Source organism: Antennarius striatus, chromosome 15, assembly GCF_040054535.1.
Source record: "Antennarius striatus isolate MH-2024 chromosome 15, ASM4005453v1, whole genome shotgun sequence".
NCBI classification, from domain to species: Eukaryota; Metazoa; Chordata; class Actinopteri; order Lophiiformes; family Antennariidae; genus Antennarius; species Antennarius striatus.
Window position 1 is genome coordinate 8,951,897 of NC_090790.1, and position 15,807 is coordinate 8,967,703.

General features: G+C 40.2%; 1 protein-coding gene across 1 annotated transcript in view; it reads right to left on the reverse strand.

Annotated features, from left to right (window-relative positions):
- Positions 1 to 15,807, reverse strand: part of LOC137608436 (poly [ADP-ribose] polymerase tankyrase-1-like) — a 73,199-nt gene that overhangs the window by 56,153 nt on the left and 1,239 nt on the right. Inside the window, exons 2-4 of the mRNA XM_068334816.1 lie at positions 14,779 to 14,894; positions 12,326 to 12,434; positions 8,959 to 9,054 (exon numbers count right to left, since the gene is read on the reverse strand). Of these exons, the coding sequence (XP_068190917.1) occupies positions 8,959 to 9,054; positions 12,326 to 12,434; positions 14,779 to 14,894 (321 nt within the window). The remainder of the gene's footprint in view (positions 1 to 8,958; positions 9,055 to 12,325; positions 12,435 to 14,778; positions 14,895 to 15,807) is intronic.

The window sequence follows — 15,807 nt, forward strand, 5'->3', positions numbered from 1 at the left end:
TAGAAAGATGAAACAAAACGCACATTACTCCGGCTGCAAAGAGTATGAAAATGAGATGATGACCTTGACCTTGAGAAAAGTAGTTCAAAATTAGGTCACAATTCAGCTTTTGTACACCGGATAAGATAGAAAGACGGAGAAGGCCAGTGTAAGTGAGACCGTAGATCAAAGCTAGTGCTTTGATCACTGACAGTAGATCAGAGCACTACTTGCATAGATCATTGACCTATGCAAGTAGGTCAGGGTAAAATTTTGAATTCAGGGGAAAGCAGACTTCAGGATTGTGTTTGCTATGTCGCCTGATGTTGCAGTCTGTGACTGCATTGGTTCATCTTGTTACCATTGCAGTGGTAGAAGCTTTGAAGCCTTTGGGTCAGCCCTGTAGGATGGAAAGCCATTTTATTTTCTGCAAAAAAATTTTTTTCCTGTCTCAATCATTGCAGCATATCCTTGTAGCTGCAGTTTCTTTGTCCCTGACAGCCTATTACTGCTGTCCGTAACTCATTCCTGAAGATGAAGAGCTAACAATGACAAGATGATGGGGAATTCTTGAGGGGGGGAAAAAACTTGTTCAAAGTTAACTCATTTGTTCAGTCAGCCTCTTCAGGCTCTCTAAATTCTGCACTGGTGACAGACTGATGAAGAGATCCACATTACGGCTGGACGTGGAGCTGAAAACCAGCGCCATATGGGGAAGACATACTCTATCAGAACAGACCATGAGTGAAGATATTTTAATGAACAAGATAATAAAGCCCTCCAATAGAAGTCTTCAAAGCTGATATTCAAAAGGTAAGGCCAACCTCGAACTGAAAGGTTGTTCAGGATATTGTAAACCTGAAAACATACAAATACAATAACACGAGGTGGAATGAGTCAAATCCAAACTAAGAAATTGCTTCATTAATAGGATTTATTAAAGAAACATCATGGATAGGGAAAAAAAACAATGATTGTGTGAGAGGAGCTACTTGGAAAAGTCTGAGCTTCCACTTTCTTACAATTGCAAAGTTCAGTGCATTGAACCAGAGTCTGTAATATGCACCACATATACACTGGGATCCATTGTTACTGACCAAGAGGGAAACTGTAGTCCTTCACACCTGTCTATCAGCTACAATCTGGTTAAAGGTCACACAGACATTCCCTTCACTTGCCGAACCATACTGAGTGAATCTGTGTGTGTGTGTGTGTGTGTGTGTGTGTGTGTGTGTGTGTGTGTGTGTGTGTGTGTGTGCGTGCGTGTGTGCGTGCGTGTTTTGACTGAGGTCCAGGGGAGAGAATTGATCTCTCTGAGGCTCAGAAGGAGCCAGTCTGTGAATACCAATCAGAGGTAATTAATAGCAGCTAATGGACTGTTTCTCACTCTCTCTCTCTGTTATCATCTCTCCATTGTCTCTGTTTATCCCCCCAGAATTTCTCTCCTTTTTATCATGCAGCATAATTAGTACAGTGATGAATTATCACCCGTTTCTTTCTTTATTCATTTACTGTCCTGAGCTTTAAGCTTCTAGACGAATTTCAGACTTGAATATCTAAGTATGGGAATTTGCTGAAAAAAATCAGCAGGATGGCATGGAGTGAACTTTTGAAAAATTGCTGCAAAAATGGTGCCTTCTAAAGGTACGAGGTTGAAATGACTGCTTCTTTTTATGTTCTTGGATTGTTAATCCTTCACTGGTCCCGATCTTCGAGCAGCACTATTATGAACATCATGACAGCATAAAAAGGTTATCTCCAGTCGTGGGTCAATGGTTGCAAGAAAACAAATTCTTTTCAGGTAGCTGATCCTGCATTTAAACTTCATGGAATGTCCTGAAAAAATGTGACATACAAACAATTTATATATATATATAAAAGAGACGGATATTTCATAGCGACTAATACTAGTATATTATATATATATATATATTGTATTTACACTATATATATAAATACAAACACTACATATATACACGCTATATACAGTATATACTATATATATAGTATACAGTAACCTCTTGTGACTCGCGGTTAATGCATTCCAAGAACCATCCGCAAAAACGAAACTTTGCAATATAGTGACAAACGATTTATCTTATTATTTACAGTAATTTAAAGGTTTATGAACCCTCCCCATACTGATATTAAACCACCTTCTATCTGTATTAACTTTTCCCACACTCTTATAAAGCACTTGAGTGTCTCACAGAAGTACGGTGCATTACGAGAGTCACGGAACGCAGCACACTTTTGGATGCTGTCAGCCAACAGAATCCGTGTACGGTATCATGTGACTACCTCTTAAAAGTCAGCAATGCAGTGAAACCGCGGGTGTTTATGCGCAAATGCGTGAAGGATTACTGTAATTAATATATACATATATATATATATACACATATATATATATATACACACACAGACAAACATACATGCAGATTTTGCATAGTGTACACATATACACACATACATACAGTATATACACTGTACACACACTACTAGGAAAACTACAAGCTCAAAATTGAGAGGATGAGCAACAGTGTTTCCTTTTTTTAAACAAAAAAACCTGCTGGGGAAGATATTTCTCTTGTTATTCATGTTGTACTAAACCCCAGCAGCACAGTGTGACTTCAGTTGTTTAGGCCAAGTATTCTTCTCTGATAAAATTCAGCAGTGAATTGACATCTGCAAACACTTTTGTACAGCAAACAGTAGCAAGCAATTGCTGATCAATTTGGAAAAGATTCTACAGCATCTTTGCCTAAGTCTTACAGCTGTGAAAAGCTTGAAGTTCACTATTTCATCTACATCGCCTGATCAGACAGATTCATTTACTGAACACTGAGTGCAAATCAGAGGCTTGTCTCCTTTAAACGTTTTATGACTCAATACCATAGACAATATTGTTTTGCGCCAAACTGAATGACTTTTGCAAAGGGGTCCAAATGACCAATATGTGCTGAATTGGTGCATTCACATTTTTTCAATTACAGGTCAAACAAAACAAGAACAAGACAGTCACAGGATGCAACATCCCGCGACACCCCTGAATTCCAAATTTTACCCTGACATACTTCCATGGGTCAAATATCAAAACTAGTGCTCTGACCTACTTTCATAGATCAAGCACTAGCTTTGATCTATAGTCTTACACTGGCCTTCTCCCTCGTTTTCTATCTCATCCGGTTCATGAGTGTACAAAAGTTGACCTTGACCTAGTTTTCTCAAGGTCAAGGTCATCATCTCATTTTCATCCATTTTGCTGCCCAAGTAATGTGCTTTTTGCTTCATCTTTCTATCTGCAAGGGTTACGAAGATATTTGGTGGACTAACGGACCGATGAACGGACAGACGAATGGACTAACACTGACAATTACATCATCGCTTTGAAGCAGGGTGTAAAAATGAGGACTTCACTTTAACCTCTGGGGAAACTGGTGTGTACTTCAAAGTATTTTAGCCAGTACACTGAACCAGAGCTATAATGTTACACCGGAGGAAACCCAACTTCAATGAAGCCCTTAATCAGCATTTCTTTTTTAAAAATATCATGTGCCTCAGGGTTTATTAAATGGCTGGTTCGCTGTAAACAATTTCACTGAATGACCCTGGACTGTCTGTATGGTCAGAAGTTGAAATAAATAAACCATACTTCAAGCACAAAAAAAGCAGAGACAGAAAAGTTCTTATCATTTCTGCTCCTGGGTGATTGCTACAGGTAATATAATCAATATTTTCCTTCAGAATAATTTCACCCACCTTTTATCTGCTTTTAATGACAATGATCATTTAATCATTGTCATTTGGATTATTGTCCAGACTACTTTGATCAGTTTACAAACATAGAAGTACAGTACACAGCACATCTCCTCCATCTCATCAGTTAAATATTGGACAATATGCTTATTTGCATGGACATAGAATTGGGAGACGGTGAACAACACACCCGTTTTGTCAATGAGAGGAGTGGCACCACTGAAATAATATTTCCCCAGAAGCATGTACACATGGTTTAGAACAGAATTGATAAATGACACAAATTAGTGAGGGGCTACATACAAACCCTCTTCTTCTTTGAAGCCAGATTATGCACAGTTTAACAAGCAAATCATTGTATATTAGGTATACATGCCCTAAATGAACTTAGTCTAGGACTTTATATTATGTGCTTCAGATCATGTAAACAGCAGTAATATTATATATTGAAATCTGTGTGCCTTAAACAGTTAAATCATTTCTTTGGCTTCCTAAATAAACCTATCTAATGATAATTTGGTTTAGTTCACATCCGTAAAACTCATCGACGCACTCGACCCAAGCCCAATTTTCAATTTCAAGTCTAATTATAAACTTGAATCTCTTCCACAGCTTTTCTGTCCTGCTGTTATATTAGACGTGTCTGAGCCCACTGCTACTCGTTTGCTTGACAGAGAGTCCGTGTGGACCTTTTTCACTTGAGATTGGATGTTTTTACTGCTGCAGTCTAGTGGTTACTGCAAAGTGTTTGTTCCCACAGAACAAACACAAATATCAAATGTACAACAATATTATATTACAAGAAAAATTCTGTATCACCATGATCTGGATGAATAATAGCTACACTAACTCGTCAATTGTATTATTCTGTTGTGATTCCATTTTCCTCTAGACTATAAAATACATTTTTCGACATTTCTTACAGTAAAATTGGAAATATTTTTACAGCCATATAAAAGTTTTCACTTTTGTGCAGGAAGTGAGGTGTTCAACAACGCCTCAAAAGCTTAACAATGTGCTTCCTACACATGCATAAAAGTGGAATCATGTCGCTACTAGAAATTTAAAGACACTTTTAAGGTGTACAAAGACAATAATGACAATTGTCACAGTGTACTAGACATGGGTGAGAGACTGCAAGGGGACAAAGAGTAAAGGTGATGAGTCAGGGGGAAGAGTGGCAACAGGCCTAATGTACATATGAAGGATGGATCAAGAACACGATGCACTGTAATTGATGAGTAAAAAGAAAAATGCCAGATGAAGATGAAAAGAGAAGAGAGAGAACTGTCAAGGGCACAAACGACTGGATGAAAGTGTCCCGGGAGCTGTTTCCAGAGGAGGATCAGTCAACAATGAGAGGATGGACAGACATTCAGAAGAAACCTCCTGGTGAGCCTTTTATTTCTGAAGTTAACACTTTACTGTGTTGTGTTTTTTGGTCAACCATATCTCTGTTCTCTTGTGTATTTCAATGAAAAACTCTAAGATGTAAGAACACTAGGAAAACTTGGCCATTCCGTTTAGTTTTATTTTCTTCATTATCCTGTTCTTTGTCAGTTATGACTGCCATCACCTAATCACCGTTGATATCCACCACCTTCTAATTTTAACTTCAATAAATGAGTTTGTTGTGCTAAATATATATGAACTTCGAAAATAAAATGACACGGGACTATAAATCAGGTGGAAACGCACCAACTTCGCTTCAACGTCTGATAAACTTGCATCCTGCAAGACTTTTAAATTCAGCTCAACAGCTGATCGCTCCGCGATAAACTAATCTCACAGTAAATCTGTGAATGACTTTCTTTACAACCCGGTAAGGAACAATACAAATAGCGTGATTTAAACAGTGCAATAAATTGCTGAGAAGAATTAGAATTTCTAGAAGAGTTTTTTTATTTATTGTGAGGATGACATGGTAACATCAGAAGCTGACATTAGATGAGTCAGTCTATATCAGGCCTCAAATATTCAGACCCATTCATTTCAATCAGGGAAAAGTACTGGATGACATCTGAAATGGAATGGGTCTTAACTGAAATGGAATAGATGACAGAGAATTCTTTTTTTAAATGTATTTTTCAGTTTCACTTCTTCACTTAAGAGATAAAAGAATATAATAATTCCGAGAGCATCTGGTTGGTTGTGAAAAGGCTTAGAGCTTATTTATGGGTCAATACAAACTTCCCTTACCAGAGATTGTAGTTGAAAACTATGATAACCTTCAGACCTGAGGAAAAAAGCAGGAACTCGACATTAGACACAGAACATGAAGGCTGAGGAAGAAGAGGGCTCTGCCGCTATAGATAATAATACAGATACTACAAATGTACAAATGCAATATTTATGTTCTTATTTACAGAGTTGCATGCTTTTGCTCTAGGAAGGGGAATTTAAATCCATTTTATCAAAGCCTGACCAAGTCGACAGCACCAAAATGCACTACTGCCAACAGTAATTATAACAGTGGAATTGCTCCAGGATGCTGCTGGGTGAAAACACAATGTAAATGGATGGAGATTTAGGCAATTAGAACAAGATGCAGTAAATGTGTCTGAGCTGATGCATAGACACAATCAACCAATCCACTGGTAGCTGTTCATTTTCACCTGAGTGCATCGGAGGCATAAGCTGTCATTGCAAAAGTTATTGTTGTCTTTTTTAGTAGAACAAGCCCATCTAATGCTCTTGGGTGGTTTGACTACAGTGAAACGACAAGTATTCCATGACATTTTTTGGATGTTTTAAGCATCTCAACGAGTTTGAATTTGTTACTTGGCGACCACTAATAGGTTTTCTTCACAGAAGATTTTTTTGACATGGCTTAGCAAAGTATATATGTAATTGACAACCTTAATTATGGTTGTATTTTTGTTACATGATCTAGTGCCAGTGTTGTAGCTTTGTAGATGCTGGCTCATTGGCGCAGCTTAATGAATCACCTAAGTGGAACACAGCCATCATTACCTCTGCCAATGAAATTTGTTCGTCACTCATCATCTTGTCTTTATGTGTCTCTCACTCACTGTGAAGAATCGAGTGTGAATGCAGGCCCTGCTGCTGTGCAGGGCGCTGTTCGCTTGGTTATTCAAAGTTTATTAATATTTAATGCCCAAATTTAACCAAACCGGCCCTGTAAATCCTTCACCTGTTAAATATATGGTAAGTGTGAAGGAGATTACAGGGGCAGTTTGTAGCAGATGCAGGGCATTCAGATGTTCCTTTAGATCCTTATTATCATTTCCCATGGGCGTAATGACAATTATTATATGAGTAATAAATATATGAGGCACAATGACATTAAAAATATTGTGTCTGTTCAAATTTTATGAGAAATGAAAAAACTACGAAAACAAACAGCAGAAAGCCAAAAATAAAAATGAAAGGCCCAGGGAAAAGACAATGTTTGTCCATTTTGGGCAACAGTGGAAATAAAGTTGAGACTCACAGACAGGTTCATTTTTATATACTAAAAACACAATCATCCTTCAGTTATGATGATAATACACCAATGAAAACAAAACAAATGAATCCACAAGTTAAGTGTCAAAGCTTTTTCAGCCAGACAGTGCTAACAAATTACTGTAATTTATTTTTGTTGTTTTCAGAAGAACACCAGTCCTTTTAGACAACACACACACACACACACACACACACACACACACACACACACACACACACACACACACACACACACACACACACACACACACACACACACACACACACACACACACACACACACACACACACACACAGACACACTTCAAATCAGCACATTGGTGGCAGCATGACTCATTTGATGGACCCTCACAGGCTTCCATTGTTCCTGTTATGCAGCAAGCTCAGGGTCTCTGCTGGCAACATTTATCAGTGTAGATAACTCTTCCAAGAATAGAGAAAATAATGCAGCAACGGTTGATGTTGATGTTGTTTTACCTTTCTTGTGACAGTTAACACAAAAAAAATCAGGTTTTCACAAACTATGTTTTCGTCAGTTTCATTTGGGACTGTTGCTCCAATATGGGGCCATTAGTGTAGCGAAATTATTTGCAGTATCTCTAATCATGTGAGATTCAATCATGTGATAATCAGACTTTCAAATGTGTAATTTACTCTGTAAATTCTTCGAGATTTGTGATTATTGTGTTTGAAAGAATCTGCAAATGTGTATTCAGAATGCTTAAGTCCTCCATCCTGTGTGTATCTTGAGTGAAATTACAGGAACTGGTGATGCAAACACAAGAGGGGTGGTGTCAAAACTGATTTAGAGTGTATCTCCACGGTAGAGAACAGCTGAGAATGCAAGAAGATTTTAAGATTCAAACATTTCTGTAGCCACACTTGATCAACAAGAGATCAATGAGAGCAATTTCAACCTTCTCACTCTACATAAATATGACTCGCAACTCTGCCAAAACATACAGCCAAATATACATCAACACATATCCAACAGAGTACTACGTTTAACTGTTTGTATTTCAAGTTTTCCAAGCAAGGAGACAGAGAAAAAATGATGATGAAAGACGTATGTTTTTAATCAGTTTCTGGTTTAAATGCTGTGACTGTGTCTCAGCGGTTCCTATACCACTGAGCCGGTGTAATTAGTCCTGCTGCCTTTATGGGATCGTAACAATGAAAGATCCAGTAATTAGTCAGCGTTTCGCTGCAAAGTTTTAGTGTCGTGTCGGCCACTGGTGCTCTCCAATGAGTTCATCGATGCTTTTAAAGGCGGAAAAGCTTCTTTCTGTTGCTTTATTGAAGGGAAAAATTGGATATTTTGGTGTGAAATTTGGCGTCAATGCAAATGGGATGAACTGAAAATGAATGTTAGAATACAGACTAGCTCAACGAGTCCAGATAAAATAAATTAATACATAAAGGAAAGCAGTGAGGAACACATATTTGACACTGGGACAGAAAAAATTTAATGTAGGAATCATTATGTGTACCGCCAGCCTTGGATTAAAATCATGAATAGCGAGCAGAGTGCACGATTGGCTTACACTTGCAAGAGAAGAACTGCCACACTGAAATTGTGTGCAGTATAGACCAAATGAGGAAATGGCTGTTTGTTCAAAGTTGTGAGCAAAATGCATTTGGACAGAAGTTGAAACTTTACAAGACAGTACACAGGAGAGATACAAACACAAGAAATGTGACAGACGCACACAAATCTGACATGCGACTCATCAGAAACAGAGACAGGAAACTGACCTGTGAGCACAGCCTTGGCAGAGGGTTCGGCCAGGTCCAGGGCAGACTTGCCATCGGTGTTGCGGATGTTGGGGTCTGCTCCATGCTGCAGTAACACTGTACAACAACAGGGCAGACACAGACAGTAGCTGAGCTCCTGGACTGACATGCAAACTCCTCGACACACACCTCGTCCTAGTCCTCCTACTCCTCCTACTGCTGCCGAGCCACATCCTGCTCCATAAAAAGCTCTTCCTAAACCTCCTCCCTTCTCTCCCTGTTGCTCCTCTGCTATCCCTCCTCGTCTGATTGTGTCTCCTGGCTCTCTGGGCAGAACTCCTGCATGTCCTGTTTCACATTTCTCTCCTTCTCCTCCTCCTCCTCCTCCTCCAGCTGCTCCTCCTCTGTTGCTAGCGCTGCTCCCTCGGCTGCCCCTGACTGCCCCTGCCCCGCAAGCCATGCTGCTGATGTAAACAGACATGCCACAACAAGAGTAGTTAAAGCTAAACTACACCACACCGCCTGAGAAACGGAGTGGCTGCGTGACCAGATACGACGCAAATCACACCGCAGTTCCACGAGGGGGAGATACGGAGGAGGCGACAGTTAAAAACAAATAAAACTGAGTGAAAGGGGGGAGACGCTACAGCTCATCGAGGTGGCAGCGGCGGCAGCAGCAGCAAGGAGGCGGGCAGGCAGCGGGAGTGGAGAGACTCTGCCCTCTCCAACTGACTGAGCGATGCAGCGGAGAGCAAGACGAGAGGGGAAGGGGGAGATGGGGGGCGTTCACTGAGAGACAGGGAGGATGGGAGGTAGAGGACAAAAGAGTTGAGGGAGAACGTATGACGGCGAAGAGAGGAGAGGAGAGGAGAGGAGAGGAGAGGAGAGGAGAGGAGAGGAGAGGAGAGGAGAGGAGAGGAGAGGAGAGGAGAGGAGAGGAGAGGAGAGGAGAGGAGAGGAGAGGAGAGGAGAGGAAAGGAGAGAGGAGACATGTGACTACCACACAGGTATGAGCTGAATAGCAAACTACCTGCTCTCCCTCCTGTACAGTACATGAGCTTTTCTGGGGGTGTAATGTCAAGACTCCGCCTGCCTCCCTCTTACTTTCTACTATTTTGACTTCCGTGGTCCACATGCCCTTTAACTTGTGTACGCCTCACACCCCCAGCAAAAGAAGAGTAAAGGTGCCTGAATGTATGCACGAGTACGTTTGTGCCCGTTTGTGCCCCTGCACTGATGCAGACCTTAGTCACCCACTCACCCCTCACCAAAAATATGATTTAGCTCTGCACCAATCCCACACACTGATAGAGAGAATACAGAGTATGTCTATAATGAGGCAGATGGAGAAAGGATGTACATTCACACAGAAACATTAACAGCTTGGGTTCCAGTCTGGTCCTTTGTTTACATTTGGTTTACAACTTATTTTTTATTGTGTTTCTGGTAACTGGTGTAAAATAAAAACATTCTGATTCTGGCACATCACCCCATGAACAGATCAACAGATCAATGCTGCCTCAATGCCGAGGAGCTGCAGGACATCGAATACCACGTTCTCCCAGTAAACACATGTTGACTTCTTACTTCTATGCAGACTTATTTTGTTTGTTTGGCCTCTGGCGTTTTTGGAGATTTAATGAGGCAAACGTCGTGTAAAGCAGAGGAGCTGATGTCTACTTTGAAATTGCTGCGTGCTACTAGGCTGCGTCAGGCTGATACACCTTGATGGGAAGGTTGTGTGTGACTATTTCAATAGTTCACCCAAGAAGATTCTTTCTTTTGAGTGGGTTTGTTTTGGTTTTTCTGTGTAAAGATATGCCTTAAAGTTGCTTTCCCAATAATGGATACACTATATAAAAATCAGTAAAAGGCATTGATTTGAGTCCAGCCACCACAGATTGAAGTGCTTTTGCAATAACCAAAAAAACATCAATCTTTCTATCAACCTTACTGACATCTGGGAAAATAATATGATAAAATGTTAGCCTGGAAAGCATCATAAAAAGGACCAATAAAAAAGATACTGAGGAGAAGTGAGGACACCGTTTACAGAGACAGTCATTTTTAGACTCACAACCAATCACAAGGCTGCCTTAGGATTTCCAAGATCTTCTTATCCCAAGTATGTTGATGAGATTTTTATCCAGAACTTGGAGGACGCACATCTGGTAATGAGAGATTAATTCCTTACTCACGCTGTCTGAGAGGACAGGGCATCCGTCGAGCTGAGCTGCTCGACGTGATTTGACTCACTCTGATTCTAGTTTCTAACCTGGCAGGCTGACCAAAACTATGTTCACTGTGCGAGGCCTTAGCGGTCACATGATCTTTGTTCGCATGCCTTGGTTTTCTAATATACGTGCAGTAAGGACGGCAAACCAAACACACATGAAATGCAACACAGTATTTAAATCAAAACGATGTGCGTCTGTCTGCGGGGATTAACCTTTCAGGAGCTCAGACACTTAATTACTTAAAAACGTCAAGACTGGATGTAAAATAACCTGTCAAAAAGCTAACAGCAGATATGCAGCTCTCCAAGCAAATGAAAATATCATTACATGATGGAATCTAATCTGAATTACTTTTGCTTCATTATTTCACACACCAAGACCTGAATCACACAATTCAAAACTGCTGATAACACCTCAGACTTGACGACAGGGTGATATTTCTTTACAGTTGTCATCAGAAGCAAACAAAGTCTTCTGCAGCTCTGAAGTCATTCAGGGTGAAATCTGCAGCATCTATCGGACAAATAAAAGCCTGGAGCAACTTTTCCTCCTCGTTGCTCTCAGCATTCCAGACTAATGCTGGCAGCAAGGTGACGCCGACCATCATTTAGCCATTTATGGTATTACTACTAACACTGAATGATGTTTTTCCATTAAGATCATAAAGATTATCCTACAGACTTACAGCTGAGACACTTTTCGTGCCGCAGCGCATCATATACACTTCAGCTTCTCCACAGGGATCAGTTATACAGTCTCTGTGTAATTCGGTTCGCCTTTAAAGTGCAATGCTCCTGAGGATGTCCTTTCTGCTGTTCTGTATTATAAATAAAAACTGTTTGCTGAAGATCGTATATTGCAAGACAGAAATGAATCAATGCTCTTCTGTCCCCTGTGTGGGCTTAAGAATAAGTTGTAACAGAGTAGATGCAATTTAGAGGTTATTGGTGGAAAATAATAACATTCTGTCTGTGGGTGGTTTATTATGGTCCCTGAAATTGCTGCGTGATTATACCGAACTCCAGATTGTGAATTTGGAGGACACAAATGCTAAGGTTCAAAACTAATGCTATAGCATTAGCCCCACAGAAATGACCCAGGTCAACCACCATCTTTCTCAGCCTGTAATATTTGGATGGCTTTGTGCTCACCTATGCAGACGTCTATCTTGCCCTTGATGGCAGCTTCGTGTAGTGGTGTGTAATTCCAGTTGTCTCGAGCGTTGGGGTCGGCCCCCTGACACAGCAACAAGGAAACAACCTGAAAACAGCAATAAAGAACATTTTTATTGCATGAGGTGGCCGTAGCTCAGTCCACCAAGTCTTGGGCTTGTCACTCGTGGCCGGTTCAAGATCCAACAACTTTGGTGTGTTGTGAAGTGGCAGTGAGAAGTGCCAGTTCACCTTACCAGTTGCTCATTGGGGTACCCATGAAGGAACTGCCCGTCGCTCTACCCCTTTGCATGCCTACAGGCCCCTTGTGTGTGTTTTCAGGCCTGTACCAATATGTATATGCATGTGATGCACTAACTACAGTGGAAAAATAATTCCTCCTGCTAGGAACAAATAACGGATTTGATTAGTATTATTTAATCTTTACATGGAAAACAATGTCTAATCTCTACTTTTAACTCACTGCTGAACGACTTATTCTTTAATTCCAGGCATTTATCACAATGAAAGTGAAACCTACCTTCTCTGGGTTCAAGTGTGCGTGTGTAAAAAAAAAACACATACGTGAGAGGCAAGTAACCGGTCTCACAAGTTTAGTTGTGTAGTTTAGATGATGTTTACTCTCATCTCAGTGCTAATCACAGCTGCCTTCATGCAGTTACATTAGCACAGCACTTTTCTGACGGGGAGTCACAAAGTGCGTTTCTAGAAAGCACTAAAAGCCTCTAAAACCACAAACATGAGATTAATCACTGTGGTTAATAGCGAGGAGGACAAAGAGCACATCTGTTACAGATATTCAACATCATCATCATCATCATCCTCATCATCATCATGCACAGGCATGAACCACCTCGTCTTTAAGGTTGACAATATACAACAGAGCCGGTTTACATTTTTAGGTTACTGTCATAACAGCAGGGGTTGCAGATTCCTATTAAGTCCATTCTGAACATATTTGTAGGCATAACTGCTCATAACCTTTTTATTATCAGCGTCAATCACTTACCTTCTATGGCAGATTTACAGAAAGACAGAGAGCAAGATATAGCCATCAGCTCGTTGTGATGATGCGATAGCGGGGACCGAAATTAAAAAGTAATTCTGGGAAGACTATCCGTCATAGTGGCAGGTAAACGTCTGCACCTGTCATAAATAGCTGAGAGCTTTTACCGCGTTTTAGTGTCATTGACGGGCATGATGGCTTCTGTCCTCTCACCTCTCAGTGATGGAGTTTCTCTCTCTCACACACACACACACACACACACACACACACACACACACACACACACACAAGTACGGATTTGTGGATCTGCACCTCATAAACTCTGAAGTCTACAAGGCTCGAGCCACGTGGGTGGACTTCATGATGAAACTTGGAAATCTCAACTGAAACAGCCACCAAGGTCGTTTAAAACACAAACGTGTCCACTTTTTCTTCGTCGAAATAAATACGCCCACATCCGTCATTACTGTCTTGTCCTTTCACAACAAACTTTTTAATAATTACATGCTAAAAAGTATAACAATATCACATTCATCTCTACAGATATGAGGCAGATCTTGTAAATTATTTTTTTATTAAATCATAATTTCATGATATGCATTTTGGCAAATTAAAGTAAATGTTTACTCTTGAGCTTGAAAAATGTTCCACAATTCAACAAAAATGTAAAAATAAAGGTCCTGCATGACCTGCACAATGTACTTAGTAAGTAGGTAGTAATTCGTACTTAATAGGTAAAAACCCAGTAACCCTCAGTGATTTGCTGTTAAATACGTTATTATTGATTCATATCACAGCAGCATTGATGTATGTGTTGCATTTTATTTCTGTAGATATTTACAGTGCAGCTCAGTATTTGAAAGATGGGGTCACTAAATCTACTGCATCAAGTTCCATTAGATGAAGATGTTGGTCACTGTCAAATAATGCGGCTCTAAAAAGACAACTTCAGTAGTTTTTACCCACATTTTAACCTTTGTGAAAATGCATTTTACAGCTCAGTGAGGTCTTATAGTATTTGGCTAAACAAGTGGGAGAATTTCTCAACAGATAAAGAAACAATTAATCATTTATCACATAAATCTATATTTGACAATCAATAGATTATAGAAGTTGTAATTTCACATAGGGATGCAGTGATATAACCTGTTGTCAGACCATGCATTGTTACACGTACTACGATAGCAGGTATGTATGGGTTTACCCCTCAATCGAGTGAACGGGAAAGATGTGGAAGCTGGAATCTGAAACGTATCTCTGCCTCCAGCTCCACCACACAAGAAGTAGAGTGGCAATACACACCAGCATAAAACAAACACTACAACTAAACTCACAGAAGCAAAACAATGCGCAACAAGCCACAGCTGCACCCTGATAAGACGAAACCAACAGAATAGTATGATTATTTTTGTTTGAGACGTCTCACCTCGGAGTGGCCGAATGAGCAGGCGTTGTGAAGTGGGATCAGACCCCCATCATCCCGAGCGTGAACATTAGCGCCTGTCTGAAGCAGGTGGTCCAACACATCTCTACGCCCAAATCCTGAGGTGAAAGTGGATTAAGGAAGAAGACGGAAAGAGAAACTCGTGAAAAATGGGAGCAAATCCAAAGCGAAGCTGAAGATTAACATGACCCCTTGTGTGGAAGACAATACTATACACTTTAATATGCTTGTTATTACAAGGCATTTTAAAAATTCATAGCGCTTTCAACTACAGTGATACCTGTACTTACGAAACTTTCTACTTGCGAAATTTCTCAGCAGGAAAATATTACCTCTACTTACGAAAGAAATTTCGACTAACGTAATGTAAAAACACAGTATCGGCTGATACTCGAATCCCCCACAGGTTCCTGAACGCAACATTCTCATAGCTGCTCTGCCATTGGTTATTACTTATTACATATCTTCCTGGCATCCCATTGGCTAAGAGGGATGCCACTCCACCTCTGTGTGGAGCTAGAACGGTGCTTTCGGCACTCGACCCTTGATGTAGTCTGATAGTTCTGCGCAAATATAATAACTTTGTCAGTACGTATTCGCTATGGACCCCAAGAAAGTGACGAAGAAAAGAGTTTTTTTGTCCATACAAAGCAAGAGATAATAGAAGAGCATGAGAAAGGGATGTGTTTGGTTGATTTCGCAAAAGAATATGGCCAAAAATCTACAATCGACACGTTATTAAAACAAAAGGAAGTTTAAGGAGTTTAAGGCATTGCGTGGGTGATTGGAGAAGTTCAAAAGGAGGACTGGAATTCACTCTGTTGTTCGGCATCGTGAGATAGGAGCGCATTAACCAAAGAGGGCAAAAAACAATGGGGACAGCAGTTAAAAGGTAAATGACTGTCATTATTATTCTTTAGTCTATTCTTTGTTTCTTACGTTATGCACAACTCTCATTTATTGTGCAATAATCTAATCGTAACATGTATTTGTTACATGTTTTGATGCATT